The sequence below is a fragment of the Acinonyx jubatus genome, chromosome B4 (genome assembly GCF_027475565.1).
Source record: "Acinonyx jubatus isolate Ajub_Pintada_27869175 chromosome B4, VMU_Ajub_asm_v1.0, whole genome shotgun sequence".
Taxonomy (NCBI): domain Eukaryota; kingdom Metazoa; phylum Chordata; class Mammalia; order Carnivora; family Felidae; genus Acinonyx; species Acinonyx jubatus.
The window spans coordinates 53,786,691-53,808,336 of NC_069387.1; the positions used below are offsets into that span (position 1 = coordinate 53,786,691).

At 44.1% G+C, this 21,646-nt stretch overlaps 3 protein-coding genes across 6 annotated transcripts in view; all 3 read right to left on the reverse strand.

Moving 5' to 3' along the window:
- LOC128316363 (cationic amino acid transporter 3-like) overlaps positions 1–21,646 on the reverse strand; it is a 293,114-nt gene that overhangs the window by 222,215 nt on the left and 49,253 nt on the right. The gene's annotated exons all lie outside the window — the stretch shown is intronic.
- Positions 1–21,646, reverse strand: part of LOC106977155 (cationic amino acid transporter 3-like) — a 156,419-nt gene that overhangs the window by 100,919 nt on the left and 33,854 nt on the right. The window contains exon 1 of one of the 4 annotated variants that reach the window (XM_053225968.1): positions 20,498–20,624. The exons of the other annotated variants lie outside the window; for them this stretch is intronic. The gene's annotated coding sequence lies outside the window, so the exon portion shown is untranslated. Of the gene's footprint in view, positions 1–20,497; positions 20,625–21,646 lie in introns of those variants that run through there. 4 annotated transcript variants of the gene reach the window in all.
- Positions 1,429–20,590, reverse strand: LOC106967984 (cationic amino acid transporter 3-like). The gene is made up of 2 exons (XM_053199620.1): positions 20,498–20,590; positions 1,429–3,412 (listed from the first exon to the last, which is right to left on the reverse strand). The coding sequence occupies exon 2, from the start codon at positions 3,226–3,228 to the stop codon at positions 1,429–1,431; it is 1,800 nt and encodes a 599-aa protein (XP_053055595.1). The 5' UTR covers positions 3,229–3,412; positions 20,498–20,590.

Below are 21,646 nucleotides of genomic sequence, written 5' to 3' on the forward strand. Positions count from 1 at the left end.
GAACTGAGCAGCTTGTTCAAGGTCACATTGCTAATTCATGGTGGAAACAACACCAGAAGCCAGGACACCTGGGTCTCAGCTGTACACTTTCAGAGCAGGTGGACCAAAGCAAGAAACAGTACAGAAAAGTAAAGCCCAAGAATTCAGATATCGCCAGGTAGAAGAACCAACCACAGCAATTTTCAGCATGGGTAGTGGGTTCAAAGACAAAGAACTTTGTGCTAAGAGGAAAGTTCTGGCTCCGATCCACCTGTGCATGTTCTGTTGCCCCCTCTCACAGCCAGGCTCAGGCTACACTGTATGTTCACACTTTATTTGTATATTCTTTATGACAACACTTTGTACTTTGTGTTACAGCTATGCTTTACCCCTTATATTAGAATATGTGCTCCATAAGGGCAGGGGTCGTATTTCATTTTTCTTTCCATATATCCTGGGTTTGATAAATAATGCTACAATAAACATAAGGGTTCATCTATCTTTTTGAACTCATGTAACTAAAAAGTTTTGCACTGAAAAGGAAACCGTCAACACAACAAAACGGCTACATACTGAATGGGAGAAGATATTTGTAAATGATACATCAAATGAGGGGTTAATACCCAAAACACATAAATAACTTGTACAACTGAACACCAGAAAAACAAATAATCCAATTAAAAACATGGTGAGATGGCCTGAATATACATTTTTCCAAAGAGACATATAGATGGCCAATAGACACAGGGAAAGATACCCTTACAAATCATCAGGGAAATGTATATTAATAATACAAATAAGTTATTGCTTTATAACTATAAGAATGACTAAAATAAAAAAGACAAGAAAAACAAATGTTGGCCAGGATATGGAGAAAAAGGAACCTTCATGCACTATTGGTAGGAACGTAAATTGGTTCAGCCACTATGGAAAGCAGTATGGAGGTTCCTCACAAAATTAAAAATAGACCTACTATGTAATCCAGTAATTCTGCTACCGCATATTTTTTAAGTAAAATCTAAACCCGATGTGGGGCTCTAACTTACCACCCTTAGTTCAAGAATCACATGCTCTGCTGACTGAGCCAGTGAGGCACCCCACTGCTACTGAATATTTTATCAAAAAAAAACATTTTTTGAGTTTTTAAAAAATATTTTTATGAATTTTTTAATGTTTATTTTTGAGAGATAGAGACAGAGTGCAGGTGGGGAGGGGCAGAGAGAGAGGGAGACATAGAATCTGAAGCAAGCTCCAGACTCTGTTAGCAAAGAGCCCAAAACCGGGCTCAAACTCACAAACCATGAGATCATGACCTGAGCTGAAGTTGGATGCTTAACCGAATGAGCCACCAAGGCACCCATTTTTAGTAATGTTTTTAAGTCAGTGAGCAGACACAGGCACAATTGAAAAGCAGATAAGTAAAAAAAAAAAACAAAAACAAAAACAAAATTAGATACTGGAACTATTAACTTCAAAGTTTACAGTTTTGGTCCTAGCATAAGTATGGTTAGAGGCCAGGCTGTACTGGATCACAGAGCTGAAGTACAGAGCAAACCCAATCAGCATCCAGACACCAAATCGGGCCCAGGTGGCAGCTGACACCTGCATCATAAGGAAAATATTCATGAAGATGCTCAGTACTGGGAGAAGAGGCACAGCAGGGACCTTAAAGTGAAAGGGACTGGAGCTCTGAGGCTGTCTCCAGATGACCCCAGTGATCCCAGTGATAAGCACCAGGAGCACCACAACCACTGAAATCCACACTGGGTCTCCAGAAAGCAGAACTGGCCACTGGGCCAGCACCAGGCAAAGAAAAGTGAGCAGCAGAACAAGCAGTGAGGAGCAAACACGGACAACCCGGCCAGAGAGTGGAGTGGGGGTGGAATTGCCTGGAGAAAGTAGTCCTTGTAGAGTTAGCCTCTCTGCTGCTGGTCCATTCTCCTCCTGCACCTCTGCTTCATTTTCATTATTCTGCATCTCAGGCTGATACCTGATGATGAGAACACAAATAGCAACCATGGAGTAAGATATCATGGACCCAATAAACATGAGGTCCACAACATCAATGAGTCCAAAGAAGAATGTCGTGATTGTTGCAATAATCATTAAGATCAAATAAGTTATGCGGTAGAAGTAACTCCAACTGAGGATCTTGGTAAGGACAGGGAACAAGAGTCCATTCACTGCCATATCGTGTAACAGTTTTTTGATGGCGCCAATAAATTGAAAGGTATTTCCAAAAAGACTAAAGAAAAATCCAAACACTACAACATAGTAGGCAGGAGCCCAGCCAATAAAGAGAAATGCCTCAGGCAAGGTGCTCCCAGTTTGAAGCTTGTAGTAAGGCACCATAAGTGTAAGTGCTAAAGAGACACCAAAATACAGCACAAAGAGGATGAACAGTGAAATCACAATGCTCCTGGGGATAGAATGTTGGGAGTTCTGGGCTTTTTCAACACTGCTAACAATTTTCTCAAAACCTATAAATGCATAGAAACAGGTAGCTGCTCCACGGAGAATCCCCTCGAAGCCAAAAGGAACAAATCCTCCAGAGCCCAGAGGGCCCAAGCTCGAGGTGTCATTGAGACCAGCCATTGCATAGTCATCTTCTGTGAGCTTCCAGTTGTGCAGGTCCCCCTTAATGAAGCCAACGATGATGACAAAACTGAGAACCAAAATTTTCACCAACATGAGCACTTTGGCAAGTGAGGAAGTTGAATCATACCAGAAATACATGAGAAACCACGGAAGGAACATAAAAATGAAGCTTATATGGTCTTCTCTAACGTAGTGGGAAACATGCAGTAAGATAATTTCTTGCAGTGTCACACGCTGGTACTCAAAAGCTAAGTACAATACGTGGAAATAAATGACTGTATTACCAACAAGGGAGAGGATGAGGTTCCAGCCAGTGATGAAAGCCCAAAGCTCACCTATAGTGACATGGCTATAGAGAAATGCAGAGCCAGAATGGGGAACCCAGGCAGTAATCTCTGCATAGCACAGTGCAGCCAACATTGAAGATAGGCCAGCAATCAAAACACAAATCACAAAGGATGGTCCTGCTTGATTTCTGACCACCTCACAAGCCAGGACATACACACCTACACCCAGTGTGCGGCCCACACCCAGGGTCACTAAATCCAGAGTGCTCAATCTTCTCCGTGGGTCATTCTCAGCCACCTGTGCCTTCAGCTTACGTCTGCGTACCAGTTTTTGACCAAATCCACGAAGTGTCTGACACGGCATTCTAGCTGGAATTGAAGACTATTCCAGGATCACAGAGCTGTAGCAAGTCCAGGGTGCAGAGTCTGGGATCTGGTTCAGTGAGGCTAAGTTTAGCCAAGTTGAGTTGGGGCTGCCAAAGTACCTTCCTCAGGTTTCAAAGCTGCTGCTTTGTATTTCATCTGGTATTTGATACCCTTCATAATGCCTAAAGAAACAATAAATGTTTACCGAAATGAGTTGGTGTTCAACCAACAAAGAAAGCTCACAACCACAGCTCAGAAGTCACCTGTTGCAGCCCGAGCATCACAGAAACTGAAATCAAAGAAAATCATTAAAAAAAAATCAACTCTGCTTTCCCCTCAGAAAAGCATCAAATATCTCCCAACATTCTCCTTTTTACACACTACATGACAAAAATCCCCTTTGGGTTTCATCTAACTCATGTAGCTTCATGGACTAATGAAGCTATAGGACACAAAAGGGCATGAAATTCTTGTGCAATAATTTACACATGGGATGTTTGTGTGGTGCTTGAGCATAAGTTATGACACATTAATTCATGGACTAGCAGTCCTTGTTGCAGTTACAGAACCATTTCTTAAGTATCATCTGAGTTTAAATACAAATATTGGTCCCAGTGTCTTGAAACTCTTTGCCCCAAAATCAGTTCCCAAGGTCAGATGGCCACCTTTCTCCTCATTTTGCATCATCCATTTAGCTATACTGATGGCAAATGTGCTGTCCAACCCTTCCCTTTACCCATCTAGGCCGACAGGGGGCTCTGTGAGAAGAGAGGAAGAGGGAGAAAGAGGCAGGGCCTTCATAACTACCTGCAAGAACTACAGGAACAGGCTGTCTGGTGAGGAAACACTAGAGAAACAGGTGCATAAGCCAACCAAGTGTCCATTACTAAGGGAGAAGAGTCAGAAAGGCCATTTTGTGAATTCTGAAATTCAGTAAACTTCACCCAAAGCAACCAGGCAAAACTTAATATAATCCACAATTATGAGAGTGTGATGGGTAGGAAGGAAAGAAGTCACCTAGCTCAGCTGCTCACAACCAAAACAATTCCTTATCTCTCCTCCTTCTCTAAGTTCCAGTAAAGAAGATGAGCTCACTTCTGCAGGAACTCTGCTCACTAGTCACACTATGCTCTATAAACACCCTGGGCCATCTATGATGTCAGCTGCTAGCCACCTCAAGACCCTGCCCTGCTCTGTGAGCTTATATTAAAACACTAACTTGTAACTCACTCTTAATTTTCCACTATAGTTATTTTCCACTCACTCAAACCATGGTCTCAATGTGCCAAAGATATTTTCTTAACGAAGGAACCCTACATGTGGTTCCTCCTTCCCCCTCACCACTGCTGCTATTCAAATGGCTGCCTCCCGAATTGGAGCAAGACTTTGGTGAGCAATTCACAGCAATGCCCCAGAAATGAGTAGTGAAGAACAGAGAAAAAAAAGTCATACAGCCCCCACTCTCCTCACTTCTCAGGCTTTGGTTTTGAGAGAATTTTAGGAAATGTTGCCAGAGGTTCTGAAGACAGAAAGATCACATCAGAATTGAACAGTCTTCTGTACAGATTATCAAAAGAAATCCTAATGTTGTGGGTCAAAGCTTCTGTGTACAAATCTATCTAGACTCCTTATCAACCACCCACCAGTGGCAACCAGTTCCAAGGTTATGATTTACTAAGAAGCACACACATAGACAGTCAATACTTAACTCATGGAATCTTTCTACACTGTGAATGTCATTGATGTGCACCCCCCCCCCAACCCAGGCTTCAAACCCTTCAGTGTTTCCACTGCCCTCCCTGCTAAGTTCATCCTTCAGCATCTGGCCTGTGCTAATTCCTCCAGGCTCATCCCCTGCCCACTCCCTGCTCCAGCTGCAAAATTCTACACTTACCCTGTTACCTGTCTCTAATGTCCTCTTGTCTCCTGCATTTAGCTAACCCCCACTTCTCTTTCAGTTCCAAGCTCAGAAGTTGCTGCCTCAGGAAGCCTCCCCTGACCTTTATGCTGCTCTTCCTGTGTGTTCTCATAGCACCTGGGCTTCCCCATGTGTCATTTATCCTAATGTATCAGAATTCCAGCTAATCTGCCTGTGTCTTCTATCAAAGTGTTAGTTAGATGCTCAATAAATGTGTTGAATGAATACACAAACTGAGAATAGAAAACTGAAAGAGAACATAATCCAGAATCCCTAGCTAATTGACTTTGAGATACATGCTTTGCAGCCAAACAATATTTATAATCCTGATTTAGGTAAAAATATAAATGGTATTACCTTCCTTGTAGAAGGCAAGGGAAATGAAAGTGTGAAGGAAAAGGAAACTGATGAACCTTGCCTACACATCATTCATGGCTGGTATAATCCACACAGGGTGACAAAGAATTGTCAATTTTTTTTTAAGGCATCATGCTCAGGCCCTGTAACCTAGGCAGGATATTCTAAGGCAGAGGCTCTCACTTTGGGGGACAGAGACAGGGATGACGAAGACTGGGAAATATTTTCATACTTCATATCCAGTCGTTCTGGAGATTCTTATCCACTAGCCCTATCCTTCCCATGGCTGCTCAAAACCACCTCAAATGACAAGAAATTGTCCTCATATCAAAGAGAAGAGATTATAAAAGCTTCCTTCACAGGAAAGCAGCACAGTTTAGCAGATAGGAGTAAGGCTCTGCTGATACATGGTTCAGGTTCAAATCAAAACTCAACCTTATACCAGCTACTCTGGACAAATTAGTTACCCTCTTGCTGCTTTGGTTTCAATAGCAGTCAAATGAGGGTAAAATTTCCTCAAGGGTAATTATGAGGCATAAGAGAAATGATGCCTATAGAGTAATTAGCACAGTGCCTAGCAAACAATATATAATTAATATAATCTACCTAACGTTTATTATTGAAAACTGATGCAAACTGCCAAACTTTGAAAATCAGTTAGTCTTTATAAATGTCCGGCCCCAAAATCATCCACTAAAATTCAAACTTGTTAGCTCACTCTCGTGAGACAATGAAAACAGCTTTATTCCATATATTTTGCCTTGAAAGCTAAGTACCCTAATTAAACACACTCATACATGGTGCTAAACACTTGGAGGTCCTAGGCTTACTGGGTTAGTCCAGGCATCAAAAAAAAAAAAAAAATGCAAGCCTCAAACATCACCCCCATCAGCAGCATCATCAATATTTTCCCTATGGATGTCTCATCTTATTCCTAGAAGGGGCAGTGCTGGATACTGTAGTGCTAAAAGCAAAGGACATTATGTCAGAAATTTTGGATTTGAGCCTTCATCCTTCCACTTCACTATATAAACCAGGGTTATTTGCTTGATCTCTCTAAGCCTCAGGTTTCCTCAACCGCAAGGAACCTTACTTCACTTCCCTTACAGGATCCACATAAGAATTTGATGAGAAGATACAAAATATCACCCAACACTGGTGGGAGTGTAACTGGGATCACCATCCTGAACCACAATTAGTGGAATTAAGAATGCACACACCCTCCCACCCTACCATCTCCCCCTGAGATATACACCACAAGGGAACTCTCTCCTGAGTCCGTAAGGAGGCTTATATGAGCGAGTTCATCACAGGACTGTTTCTGAATTTGGAGCTATGCCAGCCTCTGTTACTAGAGGAATGTACAGGTAAAATGTGCCATATGTACACAATGAAATATTACATAGCAGTCAGAAACAAAGTAGATTAAAGATAACAACATGGGTAGATTTCAGAAACAATGTTAAGTAGCAAAGTAGAAGCAGGATGAGGTATACAACACAATCACATTTATATACATTTATAAAACAGCCACAAAGTGCTGTGTATTTGTCAAGGATACACACATACCTGTTAAAAATGTCATGCCACTCCTCTGATAAAATCTTCCACTGGTTTCTCTTTTCATTCAGAGGAGAAGCCAAAGTCTGGATTTACAATGGCCTACAAAGCCCTACAGTATTTGTCAGTGACCCACCTACTACCCAGCCTCAGTTTCTCCCTCTTCCCACTTATTTTTCTCTAGCCTCCTAACCATTCTAGACTCTTAACATACCAGGCAAGACCCGACCCCTCAGGGCCTTTGTACTTGCTGTCCCTATGACCATACCACTTCGAACCAGATAGCCCCATGGTTGCCCACTTCACTAAATTTGGTAAAATAGCACATGTGTAGCACAGCCTTCCTTAATCACCATATATAAAACTACAATCTTCTCCTAACCACCCAGCCATAGCTTATCCCCCTGCCCTCATTTTCCTCATAGCACTTGTCATTATTCAAGGTACTATGTGTTGTACTTAATTGTCTATTATTTGCCTCACACTAAAAGATGTAATTTCCATGAGAGCAGGGCATTTTTACCGTTTGGCTCTTGGCTATATTCCCCACATTACAACTGTGTATTTGTAGAATGGATGAATGTATCCAATACACATATAGAGCATGGATTGGAAGAGCATTTGCTAAATACACTAAAGCAGGTGCCTCCAGTGAGGAGGGGAAATGAGAATAGAGATCAGGATGAAAGGGTAAAATAAAATGCATTGCATGCAAAGGGGTCTGACAGGAAGCAATGATGCTAACAGTCCATGGCTGAGGGAGGGGTTGACTCCACTCTGCGCACTTCAGATTCAACAAGGAATTGCATGAGATAATGTTGTGGGAGTTAAGTTGAAGGGTAACTGGATCCTGTAATTGTGAGGACATGGAGAACACAGAGAAGGAAAACCTGCTAGAAAGAGGGTGGAGAACAAGGGAAGATGGGGCACCCTCCTACCATTCCCTCCAAACCCATTTCCCTTTTCCCAATTCCTCTTTCTCCTTCACTCCTTCAACTGTCTCTGGAGGCTCCTTACTGGGCACTAAGGATGCTTGTACCACATTTCTCCCTCTGCGGAACAGTCCTCAGCCACCTCCCTCCCAACAGACACAAGAGTTGTTCTTAACATTTGTTGAGTCACAGAGCCCTCTGAGTTTGGTCGTCTCAAAAAATTCCCTACACTCTCCTGAAGTCCATTCATGGACCCTGAGCAGGAATCCCAGAGGAGGACCATGTGAATGGCAGGGTCGGAGATGGGTAATGGTTTGATCATTTCTGTTTACTTTAACTGTGTGTGCAGGGTGGTTCTTGTGCTCTTTCCAGTTTTACTGAAGATGAGGGAGAGTGGGCTACAGACAGAGTATGCAGCTACCAGAGAAGCAGCCCAAGGAACAAAGAATCTGGTAATTAAATAATCATATTTCATTACTCCAACACAAGCTGGCACAAGAACAATAAACAAGCAAGCTTATGGAAGAGAAAGCAAAGCCATTAATGGGAACCCTGAGAGACCCTACCACAATTCCAGCTTACAACAATACAGAAACATCACCCTCAAATGCTATTTTCAGGACTGCCCTTTCTCCACGTGGTAATCTACAATTGCTCCGATAGTTTATATTCTTTCCAGACTCTCCAACCAAGCTGTCAGAGCCCCGCCCTAATTCTCTCCCTACCCTCAGGCCCATCACCTCCTTCCTGACTCAGCTCCTCACATCCTGACTTACCCTTCCTGGGATGAGCCTTTGGCCTGAGTAAGTGCCTGCCTTGCCAGGGATGCCCTCCTCACTCCTTTCTGTCCAGTCTTGATGCTCTAGGCCTTTTCAGTCCTATTCTACAATGTTTTCCCTGGTGATTAGTCAGCCTTTCCTAATCCATCCTGACCGGTCCCCATCTCCAACCTCCATCCAATTCCCATCAGCACTTACAGTCCACCCTGATGCTCAGCTAAAACTAATTTTCCCTTTCTGCCTGCTGGTGTCCTGAGTGTGTCCCTTAAATTCCTTTATAATCTAAAAGCTTCTGGAGGTCAGGGCCAGGATCTATATACCTCATCTTTCTAGATTCCACACTCCCACATCCAACCCTCACTACCCAGGAAAAGATTCTGCTCATAATTGCATGAAACAACCATAAGAAGCATTTAGGACAGAGAAAATGAATTTATAGATGTATTGATGGACTACTATATCCTGAGATTCCTAGAGGAAATTTGTTTTGTTTTTTGTTTGTTTGGGATTTTGTTTTCATTTTTGAGAGACACAGGGTCAAACAGAGGTGTAAACTGGAGCTAGAGCATGCACAATCATGTATTTCAAGCACATTTCCAGAGTCATTGAGGGCCTTGACTCTGTGAATCTGTTTCATTAAGAAACAGTCTCTCTGAAAGGACGTGCTTGGTGCATAGGAGGTGCTGAAAGAAATGCAGAGAAAGGCCAGGGAACATGAAGCCAGCTTGTATGAATTCCATAATGCTGTCACCTCCCCCTTCCCTCTCACTCCTCAGTATTTCTTTCAGTCTCTGAGCTCCTTCCAAACTCCAAAACCAAAGTTCAGCTCAAGGCTCCCAGAACAACTCCTGTCAAGTCCAACAATCCACCCATTAAATTGCAGGCTGTCTTCCCCTCCCAGCCAGCCCCAACCACTCCTCTTTGTCCTGGAGGTCATTGTGTTTACTCCTCTGTCTCTAAGAGTGGCACTGCCCTCACTCTGGACATTTCCTTTTCAAAGCATTTTCCAAGGCAGTAAGTTCTACTGGTTCCCCTGGTTGGGTGTTAACCCTCTTACCAATCAGGAAGTTGGCCTAGTGGCTCCTACTGAATTGCATCAAAGAGAGTTTGGATACCAGATGCTTTGCTAGAATTTGGTAAGGACTTGAGAGGAAGGCTAAGGAGGCTGTTAAATAATTATTTCACTTCTCAAAGTGTCAGAGAAGTGAATTTAAATACAACATCTGCAGAGATCATGTCAATCCTGTATCCAAGCATGGATCCTTTCTAACCTCACAGTATATGAAATCTCTTTGTCCTTAAAATTTCTGGACAATGAAGATTCTGGAGCCAATCAAACAAGTGGTCCCAAACACTCAAGTATAAAGCTTTTTAGAAAGCTGGGCTTACCCAGAGTTTCTCAAGTCCTAACTCAAGCAGCCCTGCAACTGAAGTACGGGGCAGTCATGAATACAGGAGTAGAACTTTGAGTTCAGGGCAAGAATTTTAAGTAATAGTAAGTGTCATGTACATGTACACCAACATGTCCCAAGGTGAAATAGTTCACAAGGCATATGAAAAGGCAAACAGAACAAAAGCCACCATGAATAGTGGGGCTGAGTTTCATATCCAAGGTAGAAGAAATTAGTTCACAAAATCAATGAAAAATGGAATCTTCCCAATTTCTCCTTCTGTTTGGCCTTCTCTTCAAGTCTGTGTCCAAACATGGTCTTTCCTTTATCTGTTCAACTAATATATATTATATATTGTGTTGGATTTGCAATCAGCACTGCAGAGAAAAGGGAAACAAGAAAATGTTAGGATGTGTTCAGAGTGGGTGTTGTGATTATAAAATGGGTGATCCAAGAGAGCCTCACCTTCACACTGTTGTGCAACTGTCACCACCATCCATGCCCAGTAATTGTTCATCTTCCTCAGGTGAAACTCCGCATCCAATAAACAGTAACTCTCCATTCTCCCCTCCCTGTAGCCCCTGGCACCACCATTCTACTTTCTCTCTCTGAGTTTGACTACTGTAGATACATCATATAAGTGGAATCACACAATATTGTCCTTTTGCAAACAGCTTTTCTCACTTAGCATATGTCTTCAAGGTTCATCCGTGTTGGAACATATGTCAGAATGGCTTTCCTCTTTAAGGCTGAATGATACTACATTGTGTATATCCCATATCTTATTCATGTGTCCATGCACTGATGGATATACCTTTTAGCTGTTATGAATAATGTTGTAATAAATATTTGTATTTTATACATGTACATATAATACATATGTAATAAAAGTCTTTCTGAGTCCCTCCCTTCAATTCTGTGGGAATTGTTGCAACCACTCGCAACATAGTATGATCACCACCCACTCCTAGGGTAAAGAGGCTCCACAGGTTGCCTCATGACATATGGCCCATCTCATTTTCCTTCCCTGTGGGTCTTTAGAGATGTCCTGGGTTATCCTTAAGCTTTCACCCATTTATCATAAAAAGGGGACTAAGATATAGGAGAAGGCTGCTCTTCCCCATTCCTTGAGTAGAAAAATAATAGACCTAAGTGGCAGTGAAAATCTTATTTCATTCATTTATTTGTTCAGTGAATAAATATTCAGAACCTAAACAGACTCTAAACAAGGGGAGAGCAAAGGCTACAACCCCACAGCTCGATACCTGGTGGTGCTCTGGTGGGAAGGGAGAATCCCCAGGAGCAGAGTGGGGTCCAGGAGGTTCTCAGGCCACATGGGGAAAAGTGGTTCCACTGCTGGAAGGACATTTGGTAGAGTCTGTTGAAGCCACCTGGTCCCAGCAGACCCCAGAAGGCGGCCACATTTGCTGGTGCTGGAACAAGGTCATTAAGGGTGAAACCTGGTGCCAGATGTGTGTTGTGATTTCCTATAATCCCTGAAACACTGCTGCTACACTATCTTGCAAACTTTTCTGGGGCGGGCTGGCAGCTGGCTGCAATCTCAGGGCACCAGCAACAGCAAGGTCCAGCAAGCGTTGCTGGGTGCAGCCAACATTCAGGCACTGCTCATTCAGCCATTGCTCGGTGAGACCCTCCCCCAGAGGGGCAGAAGGGGTCAAAGCCCCAGTCCTTCAGAAATAAGGGGCCGGGGAAAACAGCCACATCTGAGACAAAACTCGGGAGAGAGGTACTGCCTGGGGCCTGGTCACAGACAGTGAAAAAGCGGGGAGTGGACAAAAGCTGAAGACAGAGGAAGGGTGCATGATGCTGATCCAGGAAAAGAGAGTTCCAAAACCAGAGACTGGGTAGCTGGATGGTGCCATTTTCACTGCTCCCATGCATGCACATACACACCTAAGAGTGCTGCAACACCCCACCCCAGTAGGCTAGTAGCGCCGTCTAGTGGAGATCAGAGCTGTTACACTGAGCCCTGACCAACTGAGCCAACTTCGCTCTTCAAGAACACAAGTCTCACAGCCTGCTTAGTTTATGGACTATAAAGTGCTACATAGTCTGACTTCTAGGGGAAAACGAAGTAATTTCAGTCCTACTTCAATCTATTAGCAGGTCCATCTGTTCAATTATTTTTCTTATTTTTTTTCTTCCTTTTTTCACTTCTTTTCTTTTTCTTGAATATACAAATGAAAAAAATAATTTTTTTTCAATTTTTATTAAAAATATTTTTCTTTAATTTTATTACTATATTTTTTAATTTTGTGTAAATTTATCTCATGTTCTATTTTACTTCCATCATTTCATTTTAGTCTACCTCAGTGTATTCACCTTTTCAAATTTTCAAACTATTTCCTTTTTTTCTTCTTTTTCTTTTTTCTCTTTTTCCTTTCTTTTCTTTTTCTTGATTGCAGAAAGAGAAAAGCTTCATTTTTACTTTCAATTTCTACTAAAAATATTTTTCTTTAATTTTCTTGCTACATTTTTGGATTTTATGTATATTTTTTCAAATTCTGAGAAGCTGAGGTTTTAGATGGATCCTAAGGAGGACAGAAGTTGCTCTCACTGCTCAAATCTTGATCTCAGTCCCTTGTCTCCATAGCACATCCCCAAAAGCAGAACTTAAAACCTCAGACAATGGCAAAAAGAGATAGATCTCAGGAAGACTTTTCCAGCCTTAAGGAGGTTGTGAGTGCCTCCAGAAACCAGGAGATATGGGGAAAAGATGTGATTAGACTGCCAAACATCTCTTCTCCTCTTGTAGGCAATTTGTACCAGAGGGTAAGGGGTGCTGTACTGCCCCTGGGAACTTGAGGGGAACATTCTCAGCAGCCACCTGCAAAGGACTCAGAGGCCACAAGAGGGTAGCAGAGAATAGCTCCCCTTGTAGAGCCAGCCAGGATCCAGAGTGCTGAGATAAGGCTGGGCTGCCCAGACTGGGGGAGTCTTTGGCTCCAGCAGGAACCCATGAATTTCCCAATTCTGGAACCCCTGTGCAGCCTTTGCCCATGGCATTCCTCATTTTCTTTGAACCCTGAAATGCCATCACCACTGCAGCCCCCTTCCCTTTTCTGGTCCCAGAACTGGGGCTGCTGGCTCAGAAGGGCTGTGTGGTTTTTCATACAGCAGGGGACATCCCAGCATGGAGGTGACACTTCACAGAGTCCCGGCTGATACCTAGAGCCAGAAATGGAACCACATTTTCTTGCTTCTTATTCCAGGGGTCTTCCCATCTGTTCTGACTGTTGTACCTAAAGAAAAGCACAATTCATAGGCCCCAGTGGGAAGCCTGCTCACAAACCGTGGTTTAAAAAACCCATCAAAGCTGCACCCTTCCCCATGTGATACATGTTCACATACATGACAGTGCGCACAGGGCTGTTAACCACAGAGCACAGACATGTTCACCAAAAATACCATGCACTGCACACTGTCACCCTCAGCACACACACCCCTCTGCCCCTCAGAGTCCCACAGCCCCTGACCCTCTCCCCCTACTTCCTGAGCTGGAAGAGCAATGTCTCTTCATTCATCATTTGCTCTTTGTCCTGTTTTTCCAGAGGCTCCTCAAAGCTGCAGACAGGGAGGCACTTTCCAATTCTAAAATTCTAATTTTGTCCCTGTTTGACACAGCAAAGCTTGGAGTAACAGAGGAAACAGAGGGGAAACCTGTGATTTCTGAACTCCGTTATCTGAATCTGCCCTGTTGATCATGGCCCTCCTGCCCAGGAAACGTCTGACCCATCCACGAACCACTAGACTTATCCCCACATCCTCTCAGTGTCCCTACACTCTGGATCCATGTCCCTTACAAAGAGACCACTTCCATAATTTGGGGACAGGGTGCTGGGCTCCATTTCACAAATTCAACCTGGTCTTATAGTCACAAAGTGCAACAAGAGGATTTAAGTTAGACTCAGTAGAACTTCCCAGCACAAGGGGTCTGAAAAACCTCAGCTGGTATGAAATTCACTAGGAATGTAGGAATGGCCTTACCAGAGGCCTCCAAGAGACAAAGACATGGTTTGGGCCTGTCTGGCTAGTACTGACAGAGACAGAAGTTTTCACTGTGATTGTGGTCATCCTAGCCTCAGGAGGTGGCACACAAAGATTTCTGGGGACTCTAAGGCCTCGGGCAGAATGGGTGGAGCCTAGGGTTAGGAGCTGCAGCCTGGTTAGATCTTTCCCAAATCTTGATGGGGGTGGAGTTGAGGGACACAGTAGGCCTGAACCCACCACTGTCTGGCCCTCCCTGTTCAGAGCAGGACATCCAAGCTCTTCCAACTCAAGCCCTGAGTGAAGGCCTTAGGACCAAGTCTCCACCCAGCCTCAGACCCAGGACCCATATGACATCCCCCTGTGCCTGGCAGGGCAGAGACACCCATTGCTCAGGCCACCCAACCCCCACACCCCAAGCACAGACAGCCTTTCTATTCTGTCCTCCCAACTCACCCCACCCCATAACACAGCCTGAATCCTGCTACAAATGTGCACAAATCAAAGACATCTTCAGCTATGAGTCTTCAGGCTCTCCTTGGACAGGACACACATATACACATGTGTGGGAAAATAGATTCTACCTACACAAATGGGTTAGAAAAAAGCTTAGGGCAGAAAGCTGCCACCATGGGGCACAAGCACACAATGTTACTTAGAAAGATATTGTAATGGGATCACAAGTAACTTGTTTTATCACCTGCAGGAAATTACTTTCCATCTGATGCCAATATACTAATGTACTTTGATCACAAACTCCACTTGCCCCCCAGACACTTTGCTTCTTGCACACACAAGTTAATGATTACTATCTGATTGTTTTCTTCATGTTCACCACATGTGTAAGATCTTGAGCACTCAATAAGTACGGAGACAAAATCCCTGTTCAGGGCTCTTGTCTCATCCAGGACATTAGCCTCTCTTGTATTCAAGTCTGCATCCACGCTCTCTTGCTGGACAAGCGAGAACTCCAGACTCGTAGTCTGTGACAGATGGGGACCCCAACGTGATGAGAAGAAAAGCCTATGTGACAAGAGGTCAATGTGGCTATAAAGTGATGTGTACTCAAGGACTGCAGAATGCCACGGAATGACTAGAGCCCTAAAAGAAAAAGTGCATGGGACTTTAATCTCTCCTGATGAGGTAAGAGAAAAGTGAAACTATATTAAGATTTGCTGATGTGGAACTTTTGAGAGAATTTATGGGAGACTCCCTACCCCCAAGACAGAACAGCACACTCATATACCACTCCTTAAATTATTAATGATTATCCAGCAACACTCCTCTTGATTTTCTGAGCAAGGAACCTTTGACCTAGACATCTGGGAATGAATAGGTAAAACAATAAAACCATGCCATATGGAAGGCACCAATGTTCCACCTGAGGTCATTCTTACATGGCCTATTGTCCTACGGTCATTCTCCCCCTGAGTGCGAATAATGTTTGTGAAGATATAGACCCACCCAAAGTAAATAAAAATTTTTCCAAGGAATCTAAGCCTCCTTATTGTCAGCCAGCACCTTTGGCATCCCTACATCCAGAGAACGCTGACTATCCCCTTTGTTATTGGAAAAAATCTAACCTTTTAAAGAATCAAAACATTCCCTCTGAGGACATCCTTACCCCAATGCTATAACCTATTAAGAATGCCCTTACAGTGTTTACAGATGCCTCAGGGAAAGCTCACCAGGTTTCTTGCGTTTGTAAAACTGGAAAAAACTGGAAACATATATTATACACTGGACCAGTCTCTACCTAACATTTAGAACTACGAGCCATATTATTAGCTATAGAAACCTTTTTCCAACCCTTAAATATTGTCTCTGAGATGTCAAGGAGCAAAGACCACCCACTTCAGACTTCCCACCAGTGTTCCAGGTAAAAATTAACCATGGGGAACAAATTGTCTTAGATGGACCCAAATGTAAGTTTGGTGTTTGATAGACATGTCTATCAAAGGTCAATTAAGCTCATGTTATGACTTAATGTAATGGTTGACTTTGTCTCCTAGTTTTCACGGGTAATTGGTAAAATAGCTATCAAAGACTTCGGTAACCTAAAAAGTTTTTTCTTGCGTGATAAATTGGGATTGAATTCGTTGGACTCCTACGCCTTTTCTGATTAGGATGGGATGTGAAAGGATTGATTACTAAACAAGGCTTATCTGCTTTTGGCTTCTTATTGCAGAGAAACTAAGGATATTTGGGTCTGATGGTAAACATGCTTTGTGCTTTATAACTTTCTGAGAATTTTTTAAATGAATTTCCCAAGATTTAATTTGTAAATTAAGGCTTTTGACCAATTAGGCTTCTTTGGTATGCTAAGTTACTCTGGAAGCACTGTCAAACATATAATAATCCTTAGGTTACATTTGAGTAAATGCTATAACTATTCTAGAGATTATATGCAACTCCTACTTTTAATATTTTTTTGGTACAAGGTAATCTCTTGATACTCTAATTGTTTAAGTGTTATATGCCACAGAAATAATTGAATTGACTTATCAATTATATTAGATCTTTTAATCATGTCCATTTTTTAGTCTTTCTGTCATAGTTCTGTGACTCTTGTTGGAAGACTTCACTGCTATAACTTCTGGTACACAGACAATCCTTCCTTCTCAAGAAGGCTCAGGTTCCCCTCAACTCTATCTTTCTCTTTCATAACTCCCCTATACCTACCCCAACTGAGCAATGTTGACCCATAGGTAGCAGCATCTCTATGCCCCTATTCATCAGGAAGAAGTTACAGAAGAGAAGATCATCCACCCTCAGCAATCTTAAAGACTTTAATGGTCAAAATTGCTCGAGGCGGGGGGGGGGGGGGGGGGTGTGATGTGGGAAACAAAGGCAGAGGGAAATGGAAGATAAAATTAAATTCCTTATAATATGCAAAGCCAAGCAGTTGTAGGATGAGCACATAGTCAACTTAATACCTTAAAAAAAAAAAAACCCGGAGGGGGAATTACCCATAGCTGTCTACATTACAACCTCAACTTCTCCTTGATTGCACTACGATCACTCTTAACTTTTTAAATCTTGACCCTCAAGGACTAACTGCAGCTAAGCAACATTCTTCTAAATTAGATAAACCCTCTCATCCTATAGCGCTATACAAAACCCCCAAAGGGGCACCCACATGGATTGGACCCACTAAACTCACCTGGGGTAGAGGATATGGTTGTGTTCTTTCAGATCTTGGGCCTCTATGGAGTGGAGACCCCCCAGGATATCTTTCAATAAACCAGGACTTCCAGAGAATGACTCTGAATGAGCAACCACCGCCCCGCTCTTTCAAGATGGAAGAAGCCTCTTCATTGACTCCTCATTCTGAAGCCACTCCACAAACTCATGTCCTTGCCCTTGATATAACATGGGGAAGGCTTAAAAACCTGTCTAACAAGGCCAGCATCCTCTTAAAACACAATGGTATTGCATATATCCACAATTTGCATCTGATGGCCATGATCTCCATCACTGGTATTCATTAAACAGGCAAAGGTGATTCATAAGCCTCTTAATCATTGGGATCCTAGATGCAGGAAGCATTATAGACTCTGCTACTGTTACTGGAATAAGTCTTCACCACACTATCAAACTGCCCATGTACTTAACCAAGTTATGGCCATCACTAACAAAAAGCTAATAAGCCAAACTTCTATACACAAATATTGGCATGCCTCAAAGCCCCTGAGGTTGCTGTTGAATTTATAGGAAAAAGACAAAAGGCACTAATCCTCCATTATAACTCTGGGAAGCAGAATACTTGTACTATGTCTCTTTTTACCCTTTTGCAGAATAACGCTCCAAACTACTTGATAGCAAAAATGGATCAGGAGCTCATCATGACAGTCCTTGCATGTAAACTTAAGAAAATGAAGAAAAACAAAAAAGGGGGAACTATGGGGAAATAAGTTCTACTTACACAAATGGGTTAGAAAAAGCTTCAGGCAGAAAACCGAAACCACGGGGCAAAAGTCCCCAAGGTCAGCTAGCGAGCTATTGTAATGGGATCATGAGTAACTTGTTATATCACCTGCAGGAAGTTACTTTCCGTTTGATACCAATATACGAATGTACTTCAATCACAAACTCCACCTGACCCCCAGACCCTTTGCTTCTTGCACAAGTTAATGATTAGTATGATTGTTTTTCTTCACATTCTCCACATGTTTAAGATCATTGGAGATCAATAAATATGGAGACAAAACCCCTGTTTGGGGCTCTTGTCTCCTCCTGGACATTAGCCTCTCTTGTATTCAATTCTGTGTCTGCTCTCTTACTAGACAAGAAAGAACTCCAGACTCCTAGTCTGCAACACACATGCAGATACACACTCACATGCTCACATTCATACAAACACACATATTCTCAAAATACACACAAATACACACCCACACATCACAAACATTCTCACATGTGTGCAACACAAAGACACATACAAACTCTTATTTACAGACAGGCATGCACTGCCGTATTTATATACTCTCATGCACTCATCAAACACACCTTGCACACATACACGCCACTCTATTCCTTCTTTTAAGGATCCAGTGCCCAGACCTCTAGATTCTAGAGAACTAGAATGCCCAGGAAAAGCATAAAATTACACAGGAAACCTATTTCCAGCTTCCTGGCCCACACTGGAATCCCTTTGCTATATTCCCCTTCCTGCCACAGAGTCTCTAGGACTTGGGCCCAACCACCAAAGCAGAACTGTGGATACAATACATTCCTTCATACACCAAACACTTTAGAGCATCTATCTGCCATACCAGTCCTACACCTCCTACCCCCAGGCCTGAACTGAGGCAGACACGTAACAGAGTAAGACCTTCTGCCCAGTAGTGTGGTAGAAACAGCAAGAGCACAGGAGCCAAGGACTTGAGTTCAAATCCTGAATTGCCTATTAATAAGCTGTGTTATCTTGGGTCCTTGGCATTACCTCTCTGAGTCTAGGTTTCATCACTTATATGGTGGGAATAATAAAATATGCCTAATAATTGTGTGAAGAGTAAAACAGGTAAAGCTTCCATCAGCCATGTGTCCACCCTTGGAAAGCCACCTCATTCCATTCCCCAGCCCCTGTGGTGAGCATCTCCCCAACATTGCTCTAGTCCTGGGTCCCTGCAACAGAAATCAGTCTTCTTCAGGCTCAGACCACCAGGGGCCCACACCAAGGGAAATCTGATCTCAAACTTGGCAACCTCCATTCCCCACCCTCAACCTACTATCCCATTTCCCCTCCTGGTCCATCATGCCTCTTGCCCCTTTACAGGTTGAATTTTCCCTGAAACCTTTAATGAGGCTAACCACTGTCCCCAAGTTCTCCATGGAGCACTGAGCCCACACAACAGATGGACATGAAGGGTTTAATCATCCCCAGGGGAGTCCTCCAGTTGTCTCTAAATTCCCTAAATTACTCCTATCTGAAACATTCTTTATACACAGAGCAGGAGACAGTTATATGACAGGACTTGGGGTGATAAGCAGATGTGGGTGAGATTGTGTCACTACATGAATACTAAAAAACTGTTCCAGAGGAACCCCATTATATTCTGCCCTCAGAGTTGAGAAGCAGCCCAGCCCAGCCCACACCTACCCTGACTGGCACACACTCAGGTGTCTTGGGCTAAGGGGAGCAGGTACTGCACTCCTATCCCTGCTGTTCAGGTGGCCTCCTAAGCTCCCCTCTAGAGTCAGTCCTCAGCCTGAGTGGGAAGTGGCTCTGGTGGTGTTATCCTCACTTTCCTAGGACCCTCCAAGGACCCACAAACATCCTGCTTTCCCTGCCACAACCTGTACTCCCTACACTCCTCCCAGGCTCTGACTGCTTCTGAAGTGCTGTCTTCCCCTCCTCCCAGTGGGATCCTCCTCAAGTCCTCCTTCCAGACAACCCACCACCCTGACCATCTCTGACTTTCCATCTGGCATTGTCCCATCCTGGTTCCTCCACCTCCCTGCCCTGCCCATACCCATCCCTCTGACCCCCTCCACTGCCCACCTCCCACCCTGTCCTCTCCCATCTTGACCACTTTCCACCCCAACCAGCCTGCCTCCCTCCCCTCCTGGTTCACCTCCCCACACAACACCACCTTCCAGTGGGCTCCACTCTCCCATTACCTCCATCTCTCCACCCTGCTGCATCCTACCGTTTTTGCCCCATTCCAAGTCATTTCTGCACCTGCCTTCACACCTTTCCCACCCTTCAGAATCTAGGGAGTAGAGCAGAGCTCAGAGTCCAGTGAAACGATGGACATTTGCCCCTTCTCTCTCTTCATACCCTCTGCCTGCCATCCCCCCTCTCTTCCTGGGTACAGACCTGATCAGGTGTCAAAGGAAGCGGAGGAGACATCTCCTCGTCAGCAAAGTGCTGGGCTGGGGTGCTCAGAGGAATGGAGTGACCAAGGAAAACCTCCTACGTAACTCAGTCCCAACAGGAGGAAGCCCCGCCCACCATCGCGATCCCTGTCCCTTCCTCAATGGCCTCAGCAGGGCGGGGTTGGCCCACAGCCTGGCCCTGCCCCAGGACCCTTGGCCTACCTGGGAACTCTGGACAGCCTAATTACCCGGTCACCACAAAGCCACTCCATCTTCAGAGAGGACAGAGGAAATGGTGACTGTTCCCATCAGGTCGTCCCACCACCTGTGCCTCCACTTACACTGGAGGGAGACTCCCCCTCAGCTGCTAGAGCAGGTTTACAGAAGAAAAAAGTAACCTGCGCAGTCTCTGCCTCTTTTCTCCTCCCAAGATCAGTGATGTCTGAGAGCCCATCAGAGGGCACGTAATTTCGCAATTACTTTGTATGCACAGGAGGGGACTCGCGCCTCCACATGGAAACCAAGGAATCGCCCAGAGTCTCCCTTGTTTCCTGCCTGTTTGTTGCATGTGGACTCCCTTCCGCCACCACACATTGCTGAACCCCAACACTTATGGGGAGAGGATCTCCCTGTATGGGTTCCTTTTCTTCTTGCCCTCTCCCTGTATCAGGCCCAGGATTTCTGCTTCAGAAAACAAGCCCTTCTGTCTGCTCAAGAGAAGTTCATCTCTCCTCTCACTTGAATCTTTCTTGCTACTCTAAGTCATCATTCTGTCCCCAGGGAATTGTGGGGCTCTCTCCCAACCTTCCCTTCCCCCATGCCTTTAGGGTCTCCATGGTATGTCCCAAATATCTAGGTTCCAGATCCCAGGTTTCCAAAGAGGCTTCGGGGCTCTTGAGATCAAAGCAGCGGCTATGGGCTCTGAGGATCTGCCTGGGCTGCAAGGGAAAGGCAGTGGTTCCTGGGGTGAGAATGGCCCAATAACTCTTTGGAGCTTGGTGCATACAGCAGGTGTGTAATAAGTGTGACATGGCCCATCAATAAGCTGGGTTTGGGGAGGTGAGTGAGGGTAGAGGGGAAGGAATGAGGCTGGACTGGTCTGAAGTGTCTGATCCCCATTCTCTTCCCTTCCCCTCTGGGCCACCTGGAA